At 43.4% G+C, this 23,958-nt stretch overlaps 1 protein-coding gene across 4 annotated transcripts in view; it reads left to right on the forward strand.

The window, feature by feature from the left end:
- KAZN (kazrin, periplakin interacting protein) overlaps nucleotides 1-23,958 on the forward strand; it is a 1,079,687-nt gene that overhangs the window by 229,601 nt on the left and 826,128 nt on the right. For all 4 annotated transcript variants that reach the window (XR_006712035.1, XM_045475709.1, XM_045475710.1 and 1 more), the window contains exon 2: nucleotides 23,206-23,363. Coding sequence is in view for 3 of the 4 variants with exons in the window: in XM_045475709.1 (XP_045331665.1) it covers nucleotides 23,206-23,363 (158 nt within the window). In the remaining variant the exon portion in view is untranslated. The remainder of the gene's footprint in view (nucleotides 1-23,205; nucleotides 23,364-23,958) is intronic.

The raw sequence follows: 23,958 nt of genomic DNA on the forward strand, positions 1-23,958 counted from the left end.
CTTTTGGGGGGAGGGCAAGAAGAAACTCTTGGTACGGGATGAACCTTGCGTGGTCAGTTGTGGAAAGAAAAAAAAAAGTGAAAGTATAATAAAATCCCGAAGAAGGAGAATTTGGTTTGCTTCCTGTTTTTGTCTGTTTCGTTGTTTTAGGCCCTTTAATAAAGTTTTTGCCTTCCAGCTCTTGCTGAGCTGGAAGTAAGTGAATTTGTGAGTGTATTCAGGGGTCCACATTTATTTTATCTTTCTGTTCCCATGGAGGATTTAGGCCTAAATTATCCTTGGTCGACGGGTGACTATTCAATTGCTACCATTTCTTGAAGCTGCATTTTTTTCCCTCTTGGTATGAGTTTTTTAGAAGATTGCATTTGATGAACAAATAAAAGTCTACGTCTTTCTCCAGTTCTATCAGTGGAAATAATTTCTCACTGATAAGAGGACTGATCTTTGTGGCTCCATGAAATCTTGGTGGTTGTATTATGACTTGTCCCTTAAGCACATGACTGGTGAAACCATTTCCCCGGTGGGCGGAACCTTCCTTCTTTATTCTGGAAGAAAATCAGGATAGCATAGGCACAATCAGAGTGCTTCCTAAACCTAAGTCTCTAAAAGTACTGTTGTGTAGAGGATGGGGTCTCGTCAAGTTATCGGGGCAAAATCAAAGCTGTTGACTACAATAGAACTCAAACCTTCACCGTATTAGTTATCTATTACTGCATAAAAAATTACATCCAAACACAGCAAATTTTGTTATCTCACAGCATGTGCGGGGCAGGACTGCTGGAGCATCTTACCTGGTGGGTCTGGATCACTGCCTCTACCTGAAGATGTAATCATAGGGGTGGCTAGCTTGACTGGAGTCATTTGATGCTTGACTGGAGCTGATTCTGCGGTGGCTGGCAAGTTTGTGCTAGCTTGTAGCAGGAGGCCTAAGTTCTTCACCACATGGACCTTTCAAGGGCTACTTTTATCCTCATAACAGGGCAGCTGACTTCCTACAGATTGCTCGGAGAGAGAGAGAGAACAAGACAGAAGCCATAGTGAATTTTATGATCTAGTTGAGAAGTCAAACTTCACCATTTCTACAGTATCCTCTTGACCACCCAGTCAGCTCTGTTTCATGTGGGATGAGACCATATGAGGGTGTGAATGCCAGGAGGTAAGATGAGCTGGATGTTATTTTGGAGGCCGGCCATCATAGTCTACCTTCTGTCCCTAATGATTCATGTGCAAAACACACTCCCTCCTTCCAAAGATGCCCCTCCAAATATCATTCCATTAGCATCAGCTCAAAGTCTGGAACCTCGTCATCTAAATCGGGTCCAGGTTTAATTCCTTAAGTGCAGTGTTGTTAATACCATTCTTCTCCATCTAAAGACCTGTGAGCTAAAGAGGCGAGTTATCTTCCTCACGCATGTACAGTGGCAGGACAGGCAGAAAACAATTGCTGTAGACACTCCTGTTCATAAAGGGGGAAATGCAAAGCACATGGGAGTCAAGGGACCATAACAATTCTAAAACCCAGCAGGCACAGGGTGATAGTCTCTTATCTGGATTTAAGGACGAGGAATAATTCCTCATATGGCTTTGGGGTCTGCCCTCTGAGCTCTTGGTTATACCCTCTGAGTCACTGTTCCTTTTACGTGGACGAAAGCTCATGTTTGTCCTTTTTAAATGTTTATTTATTTTATTTATTTTTGAGAGAGAGCACAGTGGGAGAGGGGCAAAGGGAGCAGGAGAGAGAGAATCACAATAGCCTTCACACTTAGCATGGAGCCTGGAGCAGGGCTCAATCTCATAAACCGTGAGCCGAAATCAAGAGTCGGATGCCCAACCGAGCCACCCAGCTATCCCGATAGCTCATGTTTCTATCTTCACAGATTTTTCAGTCTGCATTTGGTGGTATAACTCCGGATTCATAGACTTTTTTCCCTTTGGTACTGTCTCTGTCCCTTACAGTCCGAGCTGATAATATATCTGCCAATGCTATTCTCTTGAAAACATTGTGAGTCTACTGCTAATGTCACTGGACGGGGTGCCTGGGTGGTTCAGTCGGTTAAGTGTCCAACTCGATCTCAGTTCAGGTCTTGATCTCAGCCTCGTGAGTTCAAGTTCTGTGCTGGGCATGAAGCCTAGTCAAAAATAAATAAATAAATAAATATATACATACATACATACATACATATAAAAAAATAAAATAAAGATTAGAAAGGAATGTCACTGGAGCTGATCCATTAGACATAGCCACATTCCAAATGTGTTTGAGATAAGCCCTTTTCTACCTTGGGTTTTTGCTAAAACTGCTGAGGGACAACCTTAACCTTCTCAGGAGCCCTGTTGTTTGAATGGTTTTCGAGGTACCACCTTAGATATTTCTAAGGTCTGAACAAAGGATTTTATAGCCACATCCTCGGCTTTATGTTTTATACCATGTTTTCCCAAGAAGGTTCTGAATTTGCTTTTTACCTGGGAACCATTTCTTAATTTTAGCCCCATTTGTCATCTGCAGAGAATGGAATTTCCAAAACCAGTAAGTCCTGGCTTGCTTTTTCTTTCTTTCTTTCTTTTTTTTCTTTCTTTCTTTCTTTCTTTCTTTCTTTCTTTCTTTCTTTCTTTCTTTCTTTCTTTCTTTCTTTCTTTCTTAATGATTCTTCTTTAGCTTACCTCTCTTTTCTTGCTCCTTATGATTGGAATCAAGAAGAAACCAAATAGCATCTCCAACACTTTGGCTGCAAATCTCCTTTGCTAGATCATCCAGCTCATTAGATACATTTTCTACTTTCTCCATCACTGCAGGCAATGGGGCCATTACACCACGGTTCCATTACACCACAGGCAATGCCATTGCATAGCAAGGATCTCATTCCTCTGCTTTCCAGCAGCATTTTCTTCGTACTCTTGCCAACGCAGTCTCCTTGAAGGCCAACAGGATTCTGCTAGCAGTCTCTTTGAGCCGCTTTAGGGTTTCACTAATATTCTCGCCCAAAGTTCTTTCAGCTCCTGCCCACTGCTTGGTTTGAAAGCCACAGCCATATTTTTAGCATGTATTTTGTTGTTGTTGTTGTTGTTATTGTTGTTATGGCAACATTCTGCTTCTAGGTACAAAAGTCTGTATCAGTTATCTGTTGCCACTTAACAAGTAACCCCAAAGTACAGAGGCTTAAAAACTATTATAAACATTTACTATGTCACGGTTTTTATGAATTTGGAAATCAGGAGTGACTTAGCTGAATGATGCTGGCCTAAGCGTTCTCCTGGGGTTGCAGTCAGGATGTCAGCTTGTTGCAGTGATCTGAGGGCTTGACTGTGGTTGGAGGATCTATTTCAAAGTTGCCACACTCAGGTGGCTGGTTAGTGTAGCTGGCTACTGGCAGGAAGCCTCCGCTCTTTACCACGTGGCCTGCTTGAGTGTTCTCATGACACGGCAGGTGATGTCCTTCAGAGTGAGCGATCCAAGAGAGAGAACGCAGTGCCTTTTTTGATCCAGCCTCAGAAGTGACACTCCATTATTTCTGCGATATCCTGTTGGCTATACAGATGAGCCATATTCAGCGTGGGAGGAGACAACCCAAGGCTGTGACTAGCAGGGAGGCAAGAATCATCAGGAATTCATCTCAGAGTCTGGTTACTACGTTCACCTTTCTGTGCCACTGAGTAGTAATAAAGGTTGAGATTTCAGCTCCCTGGGACCCATATATTAGCAATCACTTCTTAAAAACACGTAAGAGTCGAGACAAACTGTGTATCCAGAGGCAATCTTGTTAGCTGTGTGGTTTTTTTTTTTTAATTTTTAGATGTCTAAATAACATGTCTATAATGCTCCTTTGATTTTTATTTTTAATTATCTATTGATTGCAACTAAGGAAAATGAATATTTAGCTCCTCCATAACCCCCCTCCCCAGCATCATCTGAATATCCGTACTCAATTTTGATTAGTTTTTAAAATTCAGTCTTTATCATACGACCACACAAATACAAATCATGGCAATCAGGTAGTATTTTATGCTTCCTGTTACTTTCTTTGACTTATTTTTATATTGTACCTTAGAGTTAATTATTGTGTTTTTTTTTTCTTGTTTAGTTTTCTTTCATTCTAATAATAATTGATCTCCAAATTCTTCCCCTTGTTTAAATTCTTTTTAATTTCAAATACACTAGGCATTTCATCAACACCACCTGTAGCTTGACTACAACTTCATGAGAGACCCTGAGCCCAAGCCACCCAACTGGGCTGCTTCTGGATTTATGACCATCAAAAACCGTGTCAACCTGTAAACGTTTATTGGCATGTCATGCTAAGTTTAGGATTGGTTTGTCATGTGGCAATAGTTAACTAATACAAGAAGTGTTGTTTTTCACTTCTCCCTCTTTTTTTCCCCTTTGACGACTTAACAGGATCATCTCTTCTAATGTCTGGAATTTCATGATAATATGCCCTCTGTGGATATTATTGGGAATTTTACAAAGTTTCCACCTCCCTGTAAAATCTGTTTCCTCCACTTTCCTTCCTTCTTTCTTCCTCCCTCCTCTGTTCTTTGCTCTTTTTTTTTTTTTTTTTTTTTTTACCTCCTTTCCCTCCTTCCTTTCTTCCTTCCCTTCTGTTTTCCTTCTCTCTTATTTTCCCTCTTCCTTTCTGAGTAAAGGTTTTCCTCATAATCTGGTGATCCTTTCCTGTCTGCTCTTAGTTTAGAGGAGACACTAAATGGGTCGTCAGGGGTTCTGAGCACATCGGCGTGGCTTGTTGACCGTGGGCCTCTTTGTAAGGTAATCTGGCTGAGCTATTTCATCGGAGAATCCACATCATTATCTCCAGCTCTTATCTGTTGGGCTGGTTCATTCCCCAGGGGAACTGTCAGTCTCATACCTTGGGTCTAATCATTCTGTCTTCTACTGGCCTGCACTAAAACCCTGATTTGACCACTTACTAATCATGTGATCTTGGTAAAATAACCTCTCTGAGCCTTGATATCCTCATATGTAAGATGCAGGATATTATGAATCTGCTTCTACCTAACAGTCGCATTTTTGTGAGGATCATATGAGTTAATATACATAAAGTACTTAGAACAGTCCCTGCCACAAAATGAACACAAAACAGGTATTGGATGGTATCATCATCATCCTTACCATCCTATCCTCAGTAGATCTGGGTTAAGGAAGAAGCTGGGGATCTCAGCATTTAATATATCAGCCAAATTACTCCCATTATCTCCAGTAAGGTATCTCTGTCTTCAACTACTTGGTGGCCCCCAGTCCGGAGGCTCACTGTATTAGCCTTTTCGGAGAACGGATCTGTAGTGTTCAGCCTGTGTGGGCGAGGGGCAGTCAGTTGACTGTGTAGATGGGGGAAGGGGTCTAGACCTTAAGTTAGTCTTCTGTTCACAGCACTGACATCTCTGTAACTCCCAGGGGGTCCGCTCTTCTCCATCAGGCTGTCCCTGACTTACTCCTCTCCTGGCTTTGGGTTCTGATTTCTTAGGCCTGCTTGTCTTTCTGCTTCAAGCTTCTAAAATGTTGGTTTTTGTGACTTTTTCTATTTTTCCTTTGTCTTGTGAATCTGTTTTTTATTTATTTTTTATTTTTTCAAATGTCTCTTTATTTTTGAGAGAAAGAGAGAGAAAAACAGTGCAAGCAGGGGAGGGGCAGAGAGAGGGAGACACAGAACTACCATGTTAACTGGGGGTTGGGAGAGACAGGATGAAAATTCACTCTGCCTCTAACTGAAAGTCTGAAATAGGCTTATTAAAGAAGTATTTTCAAAAGCAATAGAAAATTAAGTGAATGTCATGCTTATTTTGGATTTCTTGGCACTGTGGAAGAGAGCAGATGCGTGAGCAAACCATAATGGTGGGGGTGATGTTCACAACTGTATTCGCATGCGGGCAGATGTCTCCATTGCTCTGATTCACAGAACTCCTTGCACTTGGAATTATTCACCATCTGTCTCCTGTTACATTGTAAGCTCCATGCGGGCAGGTGTCTTCATGGTGTATTGTTATAGGATTTGGAACTTCAAAAATAACAAGGATCGTCGTCGTTATCATCACCCTTAGTGTAGCAGAAGCAGTAGTCATAATAAAAACACAACTAAGTTCACCAAGTATCTACCACCGGCTAGGTGCTGTTGTAAGCTCTTTGTATACAGTGACCCGCTGATTACTCATAGTGCTTTTGAAGTAGCTAATATCATAACCTCCACAGATGAGGAAATCGAGGCTCAGAGACACTTGCTCACTTGCCCGTGGCCTGTAGCTAGCGAGGGGAAGAGGCACGATTTGAAATTCCCAGAGGCTGCCTTCTAAGCACAAGGCTGTGGTGTTTGTTGTTGAATAACTAAAGGTAGAGTCCTTCAAACAGAACAGCTTTATCTGGGGGAAAAACAAATAGGGCTCCACGCTAATGGGTGCTTCATTCATTTCATAAGTTTGTAGGCTACCCTATGTTAAAAGCAGAATTTATTTGAGATACAAAGTGGTTTCCTGCTGAACTTTAGAATGCAGGTGAGGATATAGTAAAATGAAATGCATTTAAAATATTAACAGACCAAACGTAATTAAATAGCCCAAGTGGTAATTACAATTGAAAACAAGATTTCCTTTGATAAAGCTTTGTTACTAGCCAAGAATTAATAACAAGGGGGGCAGCGGGTCCATGTGGGACTCCTTCTGTTTGGAGAAGGGGAAACCCCATTAACTTGTTTTCTTTCTCTTGAGAATGATTACAGAATTGTTTTGAACGCTGCCCAAATCTCCAACCCAGTCGTAATCTATGCAATGAACATGATCTATAAATAGACTTTACAGTTCTTATGGGTGAACTTGGTTCTTGTACAGTCCTTGAAACTTGGCCCAGGGCTCGGCGCTGTGCAGAAACTTAATAAATATTTGTTGATGCATTGGTACATTGCTGAATTGACCTCCGCTTGGTCCCTTACCGAGGCTGCTCCATTAAATTATAATGATTTATGGGGAGAAGGCATGTCGCAAAGCACGTGATGTCAGCATTTGTGCCATCAGATGGACATAGACAGCGTAAGCTTTTTCTCTGCCCGAGCCTACCTTCCAGGGGCCATGGATTCCCTCTCAAAATAAAGGAGGGAGACTCAGTGTTGGGACCGTTTCACTTCTGAGGATGTTCATTTTGGGTTTTTGGAAATAGCACGGAGAAGGCAAGTTGCAGATTCCTTTCCCATGATGTTGCTCTTCCTATGAGGTAGTTCGATTCAAGCATAATTGTATGTCAAATCAGGGCAAAGCGATCATAGTTTTTCCTCTTAACAATTTTCTGTCTTGATGCTATCTTTGCAGTTTTGAAATTTGTCACTGAACACCCAGGACTAGAAATTACGTGTCACATTTACATAGCTGGCTTCATGTATTCCCGACAGTCTCGGAACGTGTCCTTCAGTTTGAAAACACTCCACCTCTCCGGGCCACGGGGAGGCTCATGTTCCTCAGCAGACCCCCATCTCCTTGTCATGCCGTGCTTAGGTCAGATATGGCACGGGAAGATGGTCCTTCCCACTGGAAAACCAGTTTCTGATTCATTCAGCCCTACCCCAACACCCACCTCAGCGCCATGCTTCCCTCCTTAAAAGCAGGGATCGTAAGGATCTATTTAACATGCGGTTTGCTTCTCTAGGTCCTTACTCTGCATCGGCATGGACCGCTGGCAGGAGGCCTCCTACCCATGGCTGCCCAGGTCTCTGGGACTTTCTCAATTGCATTTACATGCAGGTTGCATCCTTGTCCTCCACAATGCTGCATCTGGCCTTGCATAATAAAATGTCAGCGGCCCCTTCCTATCAGCTGTGGACGTTGTGTTGCGTCCCAAAGCAGAGGAAGCTGCCCAGGATGCTTTCTCCTTGGATTCTTTCTGAAAAGAAAAGAACACTCTGCTGTTCCTCATAGCCTTGGACTTGGAGTGGTCCCTCTTGTGCTCCTTCTGGGAGCTGCCTAGAACCTTAGGTTTGACCGCCTTGCTCGTAACTTAACATCTCGGGGGGAGACCGGTGGCAGGGCTCTGTAAGTGGGCTGGCAAGCATTTGGTGCTGCCTAGAGTCATGTGGCTGCAGCCTGAGGTCTTAGCGGACGGTGACTGTTGTCTCGTTTTAGGCCATCAGTCAGCTTCCAGCAGATGCGCTCCCAGTGGTAGAAGGAGCTGACGTCAGTGTGGAATGTGGGTAAGCCCAGGAAAGGGATACTTAGCACCTAGAGTAAAACAGTGCACAGGGTGCCCCTCACTTCATAATTTGAAGCAAGGTCATCTGGCTGAAGGTTCACGAGCTGGCTGAGGGTCTTGGAGCCACCTTTGATTGCCTGTGTTACCTTGGGACAGTCATGTCTCTGTCATCAGGTTCCTCATCTGTAAAATACAGGCCGTCAGACCCTCATCGTTTTCGTAAGAATTATAAAGATACACAAAGTAAGTCTGGCTCCTGGAACACTGCAGGTGTTCAATGAAGAATTGTGTTTTTATGTACCAAAGGAATTGGGCGCTATTATAAGTGTTACTGTGAGTGATCAAGTGTGTTATTATTACTGTAGAGGGTTTGGCAAATAAATTCAGACTACCTTTAAATTGCAGTGAGCTCAACTTTTTAAGCCTTCCCAGCATTTTAGCCATATTTACTTAGGTACAGTTGGCCTGCTAATTACAAATATTATCTGTTATTAAAAGCCGATACTTTGGCTTTCTTCACTTACGTTTGATGTATTTCCAGTTTTACATACTTGGGAACCTACTTGCTTTTTTCTTTAATTTAGTCTTTAAAAGGGATATTTTAGAGGCACCTGGGTGGTTCAGTGAGTTAAGCACCTGACTTTGGCTCAGGTCATGATCTCACACTTCGTGAGTTCGAGCCCCACGCTGGGCTCTCTGCTGTGAGCACAGAGCTAGCCTGGGATACCCTATCCCTCTCTCTCGGCCCCTCCCCACTGTTTCTCTCTCTCTCTCTCACTTTAAAAAAAGTGACAAAGGATATTTTATGGACTTAGCTAGAACATGAAGGGTAAGTTGCAGGTTCTGTGTGAACCACCACATGGCCAGAGCTCACCCGGCACGGTGGGAGGTGACAATGATGTGCCAGGACTTAAGGTTGCAACCTCCAGGATTCTCAGACTCCACCATCAAAACGCAGTTCATGGAGAGCCAAGGAACTAGGACCCCTCCCCCCGAGTCAGGACAGGGCTGGAACGTTCTTCGAAATCTTGTGTTTTGTCATAACATTTCATGTGAATGTTGTACTCAATTCCGTATTTCATCCCTGCTTATTTTATCATAGAAAGAGTGGTCAGCCTCTGTCCATCCTCCCAACCCCCGAAAGGGCCTGAGACAGAGCACAAGCCATGTGTAGTCCCACCATAGGGGACCAGTAGTCTCACTTGAAAAGTGGGGCTAAGCTATTGCTCTAAACACAAAGGTGGAACCCGGGAATGTAGGAGAACGGAATGAGGCATGGTGGGCAGAGGGGGGCTGGGGAAGGGAGTAAAGCGGGGAAAGATCTTGGGGTGCAGATCTGGGCTGGGATCGGGGCATGGAAGGAATAGGGCAGCCAAACCTATGAGCCACAAAATCCACCTTTAGATACCCATCCGGTCTGAACGGCCCTGAGCCGTCAAATGAGGATGGCTTCTCAGCTTCTTTTCAGGAAATGAATTGGTTTCAGGAGTGAAGTCAGCCTCCCACGGATGGAGAACACATTCCTTCAGGACCACAGCTACGATATTCAATCTTCTGTCACCGTAAGGTTGACGTGTCCTTGGTTCCACTTCCTCCTCCTCTATCCAGAGTCCATTCTCTCACTGTGGTCTTTACCTGGACAATGACATTCAAATGAAAATCGGTGCGTTTTGCCCAGGCAAGTCTTCTGGCTACATGATTTTGTCATAATCCATTTCTCACAGGGCGACTTTATTGTAATTCATTCCCGTGCAGCTTCTATTAGGTTGAAGTGGAGTTGGCCGCGGTTACGCTGGGAGGCAGCCCATAAAAGAGAGAGGGAGCACCTTTTGAATACCAGTGGAACCACGTGCAGATAGGTCGCGGCTAGCTGTGACGGCGGTGTGATGGGGAGTTCTTTTGCTCCAGGTGGAGATCGCGGGGCCCATGGAGGGAGACAGGAAAGTGAAAGCACCTATTGTCTTTGTGCAAATTGATACTTGTCCGCTGTTTGCTTGCATGAGAATGTTCTGGGCAAGGTTCCAGTGAAGGTTGCCTTTTGTGCTGATTCTGAAGGAAATGGATGAGATTGGCAGGCACCAGCTTTCTCATTGCCGTGGTGGATGTGGATGGTGTCAGTTACGGGCCACAGGACTGTGTTGCTTGAATACCGAACTCTTGGGATCCCAGGGCACTCAGTTCATAGACTTAATGTAGCAATAGATTGTTGTAGCCTTTGACCCAGGTAGATGTGTCCATTCAGTGCCGGGGGGAGAGCCAGAGGGCCATGGAGCCTTTCACAGAGGGTAGTTTCATGGCCATGACCAAGTTACTAAAACTGTTGAGCCTTCGTTTCCCCAGTAGAAGGATGGAACCAGTAGGGCTAAAGCACGAGTTGTAGGGGATGAAATGTGATGATACATCCCAAGTGCCCAGCACGGTGCTGGACATTCAGTAAGTGCTTAAGAAATAGCAGCTGCCATGATGGGTCCCGGTGGTGTTTCTGTTGTTACCGCCACCATCCTCTGAGCGAGGCAGGGAAAAAGCCAACCTAAAAAAAATCACGGTTCCTGTGCAGCCTTGAGAAATAAAAGTCAAACGGTGTAAGTAGCACAAAGAACTTCAGATGTGGAACTTGTATTAAGTAGATTCTCTTGGTACAGAAAGAGGTATGAGCCAGCTTAAGTAAAAAGAGGGGATTTATCACGCAGGGTGAGGGCAGGAGGCAGCTTGGTCTCAGATGGACTGAAGCCAAAGATAGGAGAGGGGGCAAGGCTGGATGCTGCTGTGTGCTGCTCTGTGGGTCCTGGCCATTTCGTTCTCCCTTCCTTCTCTCTTTGCTTCTGTAGCTGCCTTTCCTTCCAGGCTGTACAGTAGACCATGGCCGTCCGTTCAAACAATGTTCCCACGTTGTATGCCTCAGCCGCTGTTTCAGAACGCTGGACAGTGTTGGTCAGGCCCCGTTGTCTGGGAGAGAAATGAAAAGGGTGTCATGGTGGACAGGCAAACGCAGGGCTGTGAAAAAAACGGGTGGGGGTTGATTCCCAGCGAGCCTCTGATGCTTTGAGAGCTGCCCTCTGCAGCAGGGCCAGGTAAGGACTAGGTGTGTTCTGAGCTCATGGGATTTATGCAGTGGCCATCATGGACTACTGCACTACTAATCATGGTGATGGTAGCTGAGTACTATCACTGAATACTAACTAAATACTAACTCTAGGCCAGGCACTGTTCTAAGACCTTATTTGCATGAATTACTTTAAGCTTCATTACTGTAAAGCAGACATGGCTTTATCTCCATGTGAGAGATAAGACAAGTGATACCCAGAGATGTAAAGTCACCTCCCAAGTGTGTACAGCTAGTAACAGATGGAGGCAGGATTGTAACTCAGGATGTCTGACTCCAAAGCCCATGCCTCTTTTTTTTTTTTTTCATTTTTTAAATGTTTATTTATTTTTGAGAGACAGAGAGACAGAACACAAATGGGGGAGGGACAGAGAGAGAGAGGGAGATGCAGATTCTTCGGCAGGCTCCAGGCTCTGAGCTGTCAGCACAGAGCCTGATGCAGGATTTGAACTCAGGAACTGCAAGATCATGACCTGAGGTGAAGTCGGATGCCTAACCAACGGAGCCACCCAGGTGCCCCCAAAGCCTATGCCTCTTAAAAGGTTTCCCCCTTCAATGGGAGGCAGGCTGGACCTCCTCCAAGCTTCTCTCTGGCCACGGTTTTGGGTTTCTAAGACCCTGATCATATTTATCTTCCAGGGTGTGGCCTGAACCATGCTCCCTCTCCAGGAGTCCCTCCTACCCCCCATCGACCTGTAGCCCATTGGTTCTCAAGCCCAATGGGCTCCAGCAGGGCCCGATTCTGTCACTGCCTTGCCTGACTTGTCCACACCACTGCACACATCGTCACCCTTCTTGCCATCACTTCTGCTGCGATAGTGTCACCCACAACATAACCCCAGGTCTCCTGCAACTATATCCCTTTAAAGAAGCTAGTGATAGATTCATTACCAGCATGTAGAGTCTTTGGTCCTAAGAGTTTATTTTGTTGCTTACTTTTAAACCTGACTAGTTAGGGAACGTATGTCTCTTTCATTGGTGCCAACATAACATGTTGGATCCTACCTGTGTTTCACTGTAAGACAAACCCCAGTTTCACGGGCAACACTGTCATCCTTACATGTTCCAGTATCGAATTTTTATTTTTAGGTGTGTGATCTTGAGCTGGTTGCCCAACCTTTTTTTAAGAAAAATGTGGTAAAATATACATAAAATTTACGACGTCACCGTTATGAAGAGTACAACTCCGTGGAATCTGGTGCACATGCAATGTTGTGTCACCCTCACCGCCATCTAGTACCAGAGTATTTTCATCACCACGGAACAAAACCCCATCACTCCCTCCTCCATCCCCACAGCCCCTGGCAACCACGGATCTGCTTTCGCTTTCTGTAGGTTTGCCTCTTCTGGACGTTTCTTATTAACGGAATCATTCAACATGTAGCTTTTTGTGGCTTCTTTCATTTGGTCTGTTTTCTGAGGTCCATCCATGTTATAGCATGTATAACACATGTAGCAAGTGATTGCATGGACTCCGTTCCTTTTTATGGCCGAATAGTATTCTGTTGTACAGACACCACGTTTTGTTTATCTGTTCATCAGCGGGTGGGCATGTGGGCTGTTTGTACCTTCGGCTGTTTGGTTAGTGCTGCTGTGGACACTCACGGACAAATGTTTGCTTGGACGCCCGTTTTCAGTTCTTTTGTTTATGCACCTAAGAGTAGACTTGCTGGTTCACAGGGAAATCCTTTAAGTTACTGAGATCCTTTAGCTTTCTGAGTTGAACTTATTGAGAAACTGCCAAACTGTTTCCCACAGTAGCTGCGCCATTTTACATTCCCGCCAGCCATGGATGAGGGTTTCAATTCTCCATATCCTCTCCTCCAGCGTCAACGTTTGACTTGCAGAGTGAGTTTTATTATAACGACGGGGGAAAAGATACCTGAATTATTTAGGCTTTATTTATTTAATGAGGCCATCTTAAAGCAAGAACTGGAAACTCGTGGGCATTTTAATGCAAAATACATCATAGAATTTGAGATACACGAAAAGCAAAGGTTGTTGAACATGTAGGGATAAATTTGATCATTAGTTCATATCTATGGACCATGTAAATGACAAGATCGTAAAATCCACGAACCCTCTTGTGGTGAGGCTGTGCTCCATGATATGATTCATTTGGTATGTTTTTCTATAAAAATGTACAGGAGCCCATCTCAGTGACATCTGGACTCGCCTGCATAAAATGAGCGTTTAGGGTCATATTATTATTATTTCATGTTCTATACTTCATCTGATCTATAAAAATAGAGGCACAGTACAGTAAGCCGTTATTTCTCTTCTAAAAACATGAAGAAATTTTATGTGTCCCTTCTATTTTTGCTAATGACACAAAATGTTGCAACTTGTTATTTTTTTCTTCCGCCAGCCCATGAATGTGCCATCCTTATCTGAAACCTAAATAAATACTCATTAATGTACAGTGCAATTCAAATGAACACTTTGTATAAATAATCCTGCTATAGAAATACGTGTTTCTTCAAATTTGTAGAGCAGAATAACATGCAATAAATTTAACATCATTTCACATTCAGAGCCACCAACCAAATAAACTGGTTTTATGACTCAATTTCCTAAACTCGGGTAGGTAAGAAAGCATATATATATGGCTCTTCATTCCATAATCCATCATACATTTTAAGAACAGTATTAGTTGGTTGAGATTTTTATATGACAAATGGAGCAGAACGGACATAGTACCTGATGCTAGGACGCTGGGGTGGCAGATGGAACACAATGGGATGAAGCTGCCTTTTTCTTTCATGGATCCTTTTTTATTTTGGACAAATGTTTGTTTGATTAAGTGCCACCATGTGCCAGGTGCTGTGCTTAGAGCTGGATATATAGTGAATCAACACCGTTGCTGGCTTCGTGGAGCCTACAATTTAGTGACCGACGTTCTGGTTATCTATTGTTGTATAACGAACCGTCCCCACACTGAATGGTACAAATCAGTACCTCATTATGCTCACAGTTTCATGGGCCAGGAATTTGGATATGGTGTAGAGGAGTAGTTCAGAGTGATGGGGGCCACATTTTGGGTGACTTGAATGGTAGAGATGGCTGGTACCATGTGTCTAAAGCATCAGTTATGGTGGATGGCTAGATTCCTTGGTTCTTCTCTATGTTGCATCCTCTAGGATTGGAATATTCAAGGTGGCTTCTTTATTCAGATATCTGGACCCCGGCCTGGCTAGCTGCTCAGAAGAACTTAAGCACCTGTTCATGCCCATACAGAACTGGCTGGTCATCTTTCTTTCTCCAGTGGTGTATATGTGCAGGCTTCTTTAAAGCATGGTGGTCTCATGGTGGGCTTACATGGCAGACAGCTTCTCCCAAAGCAAGTGTTCCAAAGTCATGAGCAGGAGCTCCAGGACCTCTTATGATCTAGACTTAGAAGTCCCAGAATGTCACTTCCACCCCTCACTCATGGCGAACCGTGTCACTAAAGTCAGCCAGACTCATGGGAGTGGATTTATTCTCTACCTGTCAATGGGAGGAGTAACAAATGTCAAGATCATTTTAATCTGCCACAGAGGAAGGCAGGCATTTAAAAGAATAATCACATAAATAATGATTGCAATAGAAAAAAGCACAGGCTTCTTCATGGTAATCAGGACTTCTTGACTGCCAGTGACAGAAAATCAACCCAGATGGGCTAATGAAAAGAAGGGAATCTGCTGACCCACCTCACTGAGAAGCCTGTGGCTGAATCCCAGTGCTGTGACGATACGGTCAGGAATCTCTGTTCCCCTATGTCAGCGATGATTGTCTGTTTGCTCAGGTGATTTTACTCTCAGGTGGGTGGGGGTGGGGGGGTCCTCAAATGATAACTACAAAGGCTGCCAGCTGCTTCATACGTCTATCAGTTTAGCAATTGGAACCAAAAAAAAGAGAAGCTACCTCTTTCTCAGTGGTTCTAGCAAATGGTTTTGGGGTTAAATCTGATTGGCTACTTGTAGGTCACATGCCTCCTCCTAAGCCAATCAGTTGCCAGGGAAATGAAAAGCTTGGATTGGCCAGGTTTGACTGTGTGTCTATCTCAGGGATCTCAGAATAGGATCAGCCCTGCATGAACTACAAGTTGGGGGGGTGAGTGTGTCCACAAAAGGAGAGACAGTTTCTTTTAGGAGAAGACAACAGAAATAGATGCTCACCAGACAAATACACAAAATACCCATTAGGCAAGCCTAAAAACACAGGATGGCCTGCCGTGAAGATTAGGTCTACACATAGATGCAAGGGGGTAAGCTATTCTTCCCTGCTGTCCTAGCTTCCAGTCAGTCAACTTGCAGTTATTAAGTTGTCAATGTGTACGAAGTGCCAGACAAGTTGGAACTGGGATCACAAAATGAATAGACAAGCGGGTGACGTAGGGGTTCCAGGGATCTGGGGGCTCATCAAGGAAAAAGAGATGGCCACTAGGTGGCAGTAGCAAACACAGGCTTTCTTGGGTGAAGCTTTGACAGGTTTGGGGTTCCGGGAAGTCCCTCGCAGCAGCAGGAGACCTTCCAGAAGTAAGCGCAGGAGAGGAGGGCAAGGGAGCTGCCAGGGGAGAGGAGAATTCTCGAGAGGACTTCTGCATCTAGGTGACGTCCCGGAGCAGCACCGTGGGGATTCTGTGGGTCAGAGAGCAGCAGCGGCTTAAGAGGCTTTGTGCTACGGGCTTGTCTTATCTGTGGCTAGCAGACATTAGGTGCAGTTTTGTAGGGCATGCAAAGCAGATGGGCTCTAAATAGCTAAAAATCTGCTTATTTGGGCTATATTTAAAACAAGTGGATGTGTAAAAATTTGAGTTTGGCACCTGCTGGGTTTTGAGTTAATGGGTCTCAGCCTGCAGTGAAGAAATAAACCACCCAGGCCAATATGCAGACATCATCTTGGCTGATTTATATTACAAGGAGTTACTAATTATCCTCAATTATAAACATAGTAACTTGTTAACGTCAGCAAGTTAAAGGCTTGAGGTATAAACTGTGGGATGAGAATCATAATAGCTAAAGTCTTGTAGGTACTCATCACGCGACAGACACCGAGCTGCGTGCTTTGTGCAAACTGTCTTATTTCATTCACAGACAGCTCTAGGAAGTAGTTCCTGTTACTGTCCCCATTTACAGATGGGAACACTGAGGGGTCAAGTCAGTCATTCAGGGTCATACGGGTGGAGGGGCAGACAAGGTTGAGACCCAGGCAGACTAGCTTCAGAGCCCACACTCTCAAGCATCTTCAGGGAACTGGGTAACCTTCCTGGCCTACGTCTTCACCCGTAAAAGTAGCGAGGATTACCAGGTGATGCTCCATGCTCAGCCTGTCACTGTCCTTCTAGGCTTGCTCTGGGTGGTGTCCCAGGTGGAAGTACATCAGTGTGAGCTCCTTGGCTGTGTCCTCCAGGAAGTGGTGAGAATGGATCAAGGGAAACCAGGGGACCAGACCGGTGGCTGGTTAGCTCAAGAAGAGCGGTAGGCGTGGGGTGGAGCGTCAGGTGGAGGCGGTCTCATGTAGGGATTGTGCGCACAGGCTCTGCCTAGGCATGAATCCGCCTCCCTCACCGACTAGGTGCATGATCTTGGGTGAGTCACATCATCTGAGTGTCGTCCTTGGTAAAATAGTAGCTAGAACGATGGCACTCACGTCAGTAGAGTTATGATTAAATCAGACAGTGCCCCTTAAACATGAAGCCCAGTGCTTGCCAAATAGAGTTGCCCATAGATGTTTGCTGTAATATTTTTACTACTACTAAGTATTCTTTTTTTTTTTTTTTGAGGTTTATTTATTTATTTTGAGAGAAAGAGAGACAGAGGGGGAGGGGCAGAGAGAGAGGGAGAGAGAGAATCCCAACAGGCTCCACGTTGTCGGCGCAGAGCCTGACGCGGGGCTCGAACTCACGAACCACAAGACCATGTCCTGAGCCGAAATCAAGAGTGGGACACCTTAACCGACTGAGCCAGCCCAGCACCCCACGACTAATTATTCTTATCGGTGTAGCAACTGTGTGATGGAGAGAAGACGTTCGATAGGTAGGGAAGCATCTGAGAAGGGCTTCAAATCCTAGCCATTTTTAGTACACGAAATGTTTACTGTGTACCAGGCATCCTGCCATCTGTTTGTTTTACATTTGCTAAAAAGAAAAAGAAAGTCTAGACGTGTTCCCTGCCTTTACTTTCATTGTGCCCCACTCAGCAGCAGTTGCCGCTATAAAACCCCACTTGTGGTGTTGTCTCCAATGACGTTATTCTTTCTGGATCCAAAGTGTGGTATCCTGGCAAGTTCGTGAGAGCAGCCATTGGAGAATCATGGCCTTGGGTCTCATCTCTGTTGCGTAAACCTCCCTGAGCTTCAGATTCCCCATCTATAATGGATCTTTAACAATAACAGCAGCAAACATTTATTAGGAACTTACAATATGTCAGGCACTGTGGGGTATACAATAACTTGTTCAAATTCACCTACTTAGTAAATGTCAGAGCTGGGTATGATTCGGGCTTCTGACCCTAGGTCCACATTATTAGTGACTCATCACTCTGCACAAAGGTTTTAAAAGCCCCTGACATATGATAGGTGCTCAATAAACTGTAATTGTTGTCATTATTATTGTTATAGCTAGTAAGAGGGGCAGGCAGGATTGAGACCCAAGCCAACTGGTTTTAGAACCTGTACTCTCAGGGCACCTGGGTGGCTCAGTGGGTTAAGCATCTGACTTCAGCTCAGGTCTTGATCTCACGGTTTGTGAGTTTGAGCCCTGCATCAGGCTCTGAGCTGACAGCTCAGAGCCTGGAGCCTTCTTTGAATTCTGTTGTCTTCCTACCTCTCTGCCCCTCTCCTGCTTGCATTCTGTCTTACTCTCTCTCTGTCTCAGAAAAAAAGTTAATAAAAACATTTAAAATTTTATATATATAAAAAAAGAATCTGTACTCTCGAACCAGTTGTATTTATTCACTCAGTAAACAACCCCTGAGTGTCTTTTCTTTGCTGAACACCATCAATAACTAGTGAACAAGATTGTATTCTTGCCTTCAAAGGAGTCACCCACTAGTCCAGAGACTATGAGACCGCATTCACTAGGCTATGCTCCAGTAACTAATAACCCCCAAATACTGGTGCTTTCCAGTAGCAAAAGTTTGCCTTTCCTTCACATGTTTTCTTCATTCTGGGATCCGAGCTGTACTTATAGCAAAGGGGGAAGAATAATAGGGGAACCATAAAATTGCTCTTCAAGTTTCTGCTTGGATATGGCAATAGTTTGTGTCTACTCGTGGCTAAAGCAAGTCACTTGGAAAAACCCGGTATTATTTAAGGCAGGAAGTATGTTTCTCCACCAAGGAGAGTCACTAGGGAGGGTTCTGTAGGAACAGGTTCAGAGAGGAGCAGTTTTGGAACTAATAATTAAATCTATCACAGTTGGCTTTTTAAGCAATTGTGATACGATATGGTAGGTTCTTTAATGGAAGTGTCTATTCTTTGAGCAGAGGAGGGAGTGCTGACTTCTTTCAATTTGTCTTTTGAATTTAGAACAAAGTGAAGTTTAGAGCATATTTTAGAGCCTCAGTTTTCTGGAACAAGAATAGAGAGAGCTATAATAGATGCATTGAGAACCCAAAATTCACTAGCCTAGTTGGAGTAGAAAGCATTGATAGTAATTTCTCCTTTCCAAGAAGTGATGTAAGGAGTTTTGTTGATAGCCATGTCTGCATGTCTATAAGCAAGGGGCTTGGGAACTAGGGTATCCTTGGAATGACTTAGGGAGGCGGTCATGTTTTTGAGAACCTTATGTCCTTGTATTGGGAGGTAAGGGGGAAGGAAGGCAGAATGGTGGTGGAAAACATGGCATGAATCATGCAGAGATTGGCCCTAGACTCCGGGTACGTTATTTGAATGCCTACTCAGTTGCTTTCCTTACCTGTGTCCCAACTTTCCCGTTTGTAAAAAATGTACAGTGTTTAAACATTTACCCAAAAAACCATTTATTGCTGTTTTTAACTTTCTACCATGGAACTCACCTTCGATCTGGAGCCCACATTTCCACCGATGGTAACTCAGTCACCTCTCATTGAAAACTTAGTATCTTTTCTGGAGAGATATCAGTTAAATTCAGATTGCTGTCTTTACCCTTTTCCCCTTTTTTTGGGTTCTCAGGAGGCTTATGTATTTTCCTGTCTTGGGCATGTCTATTTGCTCTCTGAATCTCCCTCTGGACACTTCAGGACTCAATGGAAATGTCTTCATCCCCAGGGATGCTAGAAAAGACTGTAGGTTGGGCAATGATGGTGGTAAGGCAGTAATGCTATCTCAGATCCTCAATGACTTAAAAGGCCATATGGTTATCATTTCTACTCTAATACTGGGTGCCTCATATTGGCATGTACAATGAAAGAATGCCCCACCCAACTGCCCAAGGCAGGATGTAAGACATTAAGAAGTCACTTTGGCTTTCAGATCCCCAAATCTACCTGGGTGTTTCTACTCATCTCCTTTGGAGAACGAAGATTCAGGGGAGGCAGGGATCAGGCCCGATACTTTCTTGTTCATCTCTGTTTCGGCCAAGTTCCTCCCCCAGCCCAGGACAGGGTTTGAGAGTCTTCCTGTGCAGTGAGGAACTGCTGTGACATCATATCCTGTATTCTTCCTACTATGTGGCTTATAGTTGCAACTCTATGCTGTGTTTTCCAAGTTTGATTCTCCATAGTTCAAAACCACCATTTATTAATTGTTATTTATTGTTTAGTACTTACTGTAGGATTTACACTGTGCATATCTAACAACACTGTCCACCTTCAGATAATATAGCACCTTATGTGTTTGTGAACATTCTTATTCTTGGTACTGTTGTATCGTTTACTTTTTTTACATATGTTATCAACCCCACGATACATTATTGTTTTGCCTTAAACCATCTATTATCTTTTAAAATAATTAAAAGATGAGAAAGAAAATGTCTTTGTTATATGTAGCTCCTTTCAAGTATTCTGGTTTTGTTTTTTTTTTTCATTTTTGTAAATACAAGTTTCCATCTAATGCTGTTTTCCTTCTGACTAAAGAAATTCGTTTCACATTTCTTTTAATGAAAGTCTGCTGGTGATAAGTTCTCTCAATTTTTATCTAAAAAAAGTCTTTATCTCACCTTCATTACTGAAAAATATTGTTGGTTATACAATTCTAGGTTGGCAAGTATCTTTTTTCTCTTGGTATTTTAAAGATGCAAAGATTATCTTTTGGTTTTCAGAGATTCATATGACAAGTCTGACACCTTTCTTACCTTTGTCCCTCTGAATGCAACCTGCCTTTTTTCTCTAGCTGGTTTTAAGATTTTCTCACTGTGTGTGTGTGTGTGTGTGTGTGCGTGTGTGTGTGTGTGTGTGTGTAGCAATTTGATTATAATATGCCTTGGTACAGTTTTCTTTGTGTTTATCCTATTTGGGGTTTCCTGAGATTCTTAGATTTGTATGTTTATAATTTTATCAAATTTGGAAAATATTTTGTCCATTATTTCCTCAAATATTATTTTTGTCCCTGCCCCCACCCTACCCCCAGACTCCAAGTATGTGCATGTCAGGCAGCTTTATATTGTCAAAGAGGCTCTATTTGTTCATTCCAGAGAGCTTTATTACCCTAATTTCAAGTTCACTGGCCTTTTCTTCTGCATTGCTTAATCTGCTATTAATCTCATTCAGTAAAATTTCATTTCAGATATTGTAGTTTTCATTCCTAGAAGCTCCATTTGGTTCTGATTTAAATATCCTATTTTTCTCCTCATTATAATCATGCTTTATTTCACAATTTCGGACATGCAAAACGTACCCATAAAAGCTGTTTTAATAGCCATGTTTGCTAATACTATCACTTGTTATTTCTGGGCCTGTTTCTTTATACTGATTTTTCTCCAGGATATGAGTCATTCTTCCTTGCTTCTTTACATGTCTGGTAATTTTTTATTGAATTCTGAGCTGTATGAATTTTGCATTTCTTGGGTGCTAGATTTTGTCGTACTTCTATACAAAAAAAAAAAATGCTCCATTTTTTTTTTTTCTTTCCTTCTGGCAGGTATTCTAGTTACTTGCAGATCAGTTCAATTCTTTCAGGGCTTACTTTTAAACTATTTCTGGATAGGCCTAGAGTAGCCTTTATTCTATGGCTCATTTAGATTCATTTCTAAAGCCCGATCCTTCTGGAGTCTGTACCGAATGTGCCCTGAATTCCAGCAAAGGCCATCATCCACTTCGGCTGATGAGTACGTGAGCAATTTGTGTCCCTAGGAGATCTCTTAGAATTGTTTGCCTTACAGCTGCCCAGACTGTAACTCTCCTCTCCTGGAACTGTTTCTTGCCAAGTCACGTAGGGTTTCATCCTACTCAGATACGGGATTGATATTCAGCCAACAACTCAAAGGGACCCCTTTACAGATTTCTAGAGATCTCCGTGCCTTCCTGTTCAGTTCTCTGTCTTGCAAACTGTAGCAAGAGTAGCCTTCCCAGCCTCTGCCTTCTCAACTCAGTAAGATCACCGGGCTGTCCTTGGGCTCCTGTTCCTGTGCTCAAGTGTGGACATTCCCCCTTTTATTTTCTTTCACAATGCTTGGTGATGATAGGTCTCAACTTCCCCCCCCCACCCCCACTTTTCTCAAGAATCACCCCCTCTCGTGCTGTCTGTTGTTCAAAGTCTGGGAATATTTGTTTCTAAGGTATTGTACAGTTTTCTAGTTAGTTGTGGCAAGAGGGTGATCTGAACTGTCATACTCCCTCCTAGTGAGGAGCAGAAGTGCTCAGAGTTACTCTATCGTATACTTTAGAATTGTGGTTTTACAGTAGTTTTCCTGAGAACGCGTAGGATTTACCTATTCTTGGTTGCAAAGGATAGATTTATCCAAAACTTATAGAAATTCTATAAGGAAAATTCTAATTCAGGGAAAAATAAGGACAATAATTCAATAATATTCATCGAGCACCGTCTATTTGCTAGTCCCTGCCCTGGTTGTTGGGGATTTAATCATAAACAAAGATTAAAACAATCTGTGCTCTTACTGAGGGCACTGCAGAGAAGGCATAGAAAGAGGCAACAAGCATAATAAATAGGTGAAATCTGAAAATTTATAACAGGTCAGACGGCAAGCGCTATGTGAATTATAGAGAAATAATAATCCCCCCAGCACACATGTGGCACTGATTGGAAAACATGGCCTTTGTCCCTTCATATACTTTAATGATAGAGGCCATCTGCTTAGAGGTAAAGTTGCCAAGTATATTACCATAAATGTCAATCTACTCTAGGGCTGTCCCCTCGTGTCCTGTGAATCTCTGTAGTTTACAGACACTTAACACAAAGTCATCTTCATGGAAATGTTTGCTGGCTTGTTTCTTTCCAGTTTTCTCAGCAGAACATTGGATACTCCTTGAGGGTAGGCATTATGTCTGCCTTCGCCTATGATTATATCCCCAAGCCCTCCATAGGTTTGGCATTTGGAGACTGCTCAGTAAATATTTGTTAGTTGTTAAACACATGTGAAGAGATTTTCGTGGATATACCGGTTTCTTGATACCTGCCCTGGTTGGACGTTATATGCATACTCCTACCTCTCTGCCTAAAAGTATGAGCCGCTGGGGGCACTTAAAAATAAACTGGGGCACCTGGGTGGCTCAGTCGGTTGAGCGTCCGACTTCAGCTCAGGTCATGATCTCGCAGATCGTGGGTTCGAGCCCCGCGTCGGGCTGTGTGCTGACAGCTCAGAGCCTGGAGCCTGCTTTGGATTCTGTGTCTCCCTCTCTCTCTGCCCCTCCCCTGCTCATGCTGTGTGTGTGTGTGTGTGTGTGTGTGTGTGTGTGTCTCAAAAAAAACATTAAAAAAATAAATAAAAATAAAAGTATAAGCCAGCTTCTCTTTGGAAGTTACCTGTTATGATCACACTTTCCTTCTTTCTCTTTTTTTTCCATAGCTGTGCAATCATTGTACACCCTAAATGACCAGATATCGCATTTTATTGTCACCAAGTCAAAGGCACTGGAAGAGGACAAAGACCCCTTCCTACCCACTGAGAAGGAGACTCTGAAGAGTTCCATGATCCTGATGAGGCACCTCTTAATGGACGCTCAGGTACAGAGATTAACAGAGAAATTCTGTATAGAGTCGGCGGTGTCCTTTTTTTGTTTTCTTTTTAGTAGAAGTGGGCAAAAATGTCTGACTACCACGCTTATTGAAAACTGCCTTTGTGATGGACGTCCGTGTAGCAGAGATTCTGATCTATTGGGTATTGGATTTCTGATTAGGAATTACTTAGGATTTGGTATTAAAATAGCTTGGTTTTAAGTCAAAGTAATGGGGCTTAAAAATAATACATGTGTTGTTTCTGAGACTTCAACAGATCTCTCCTTAGCCTTGGAAAAGTGAAAATCCATTTACATACAGACTTGGCAGGCCTCAAAGCCGGGGAAGGCTTTGGAGTGGAGCAGCGCGTATCCCAAACAGCATCACCGAGCAGCTAATGAATATTTTGGTACATTTGATGCACCCCCAGTAAGCGAATCGGCACTGCCGTTTCTTTTTTAATGCCCGCAATGAATTAATTACAGAAGGCATTTAGCCCGTTGCATGCTTTTGTCGAGATGTTCTTCTTCAAGGTTTCTCCTTGTGTACTATTTTATTGAAATATTTAAAGGTAATCTGTCTATTCCTTCTGGCTTTGTTGGTG

Source organism: Leopardus geoffroyi, chromosome C1 (genome assembly GCF_018350155.1).
Source record: "Leopardus geoffroyi isolate Oge1 chromosome C1, O.geoffroyi_Oge1_pat1.0, whole genome shotgun sequence".
Taxonomy (NCBI): Eukaryota; Metazoa; Chordata; class Mammalia; order Carnivora; family Felidae; genus Leopardus; species Leopardus geoffroyi.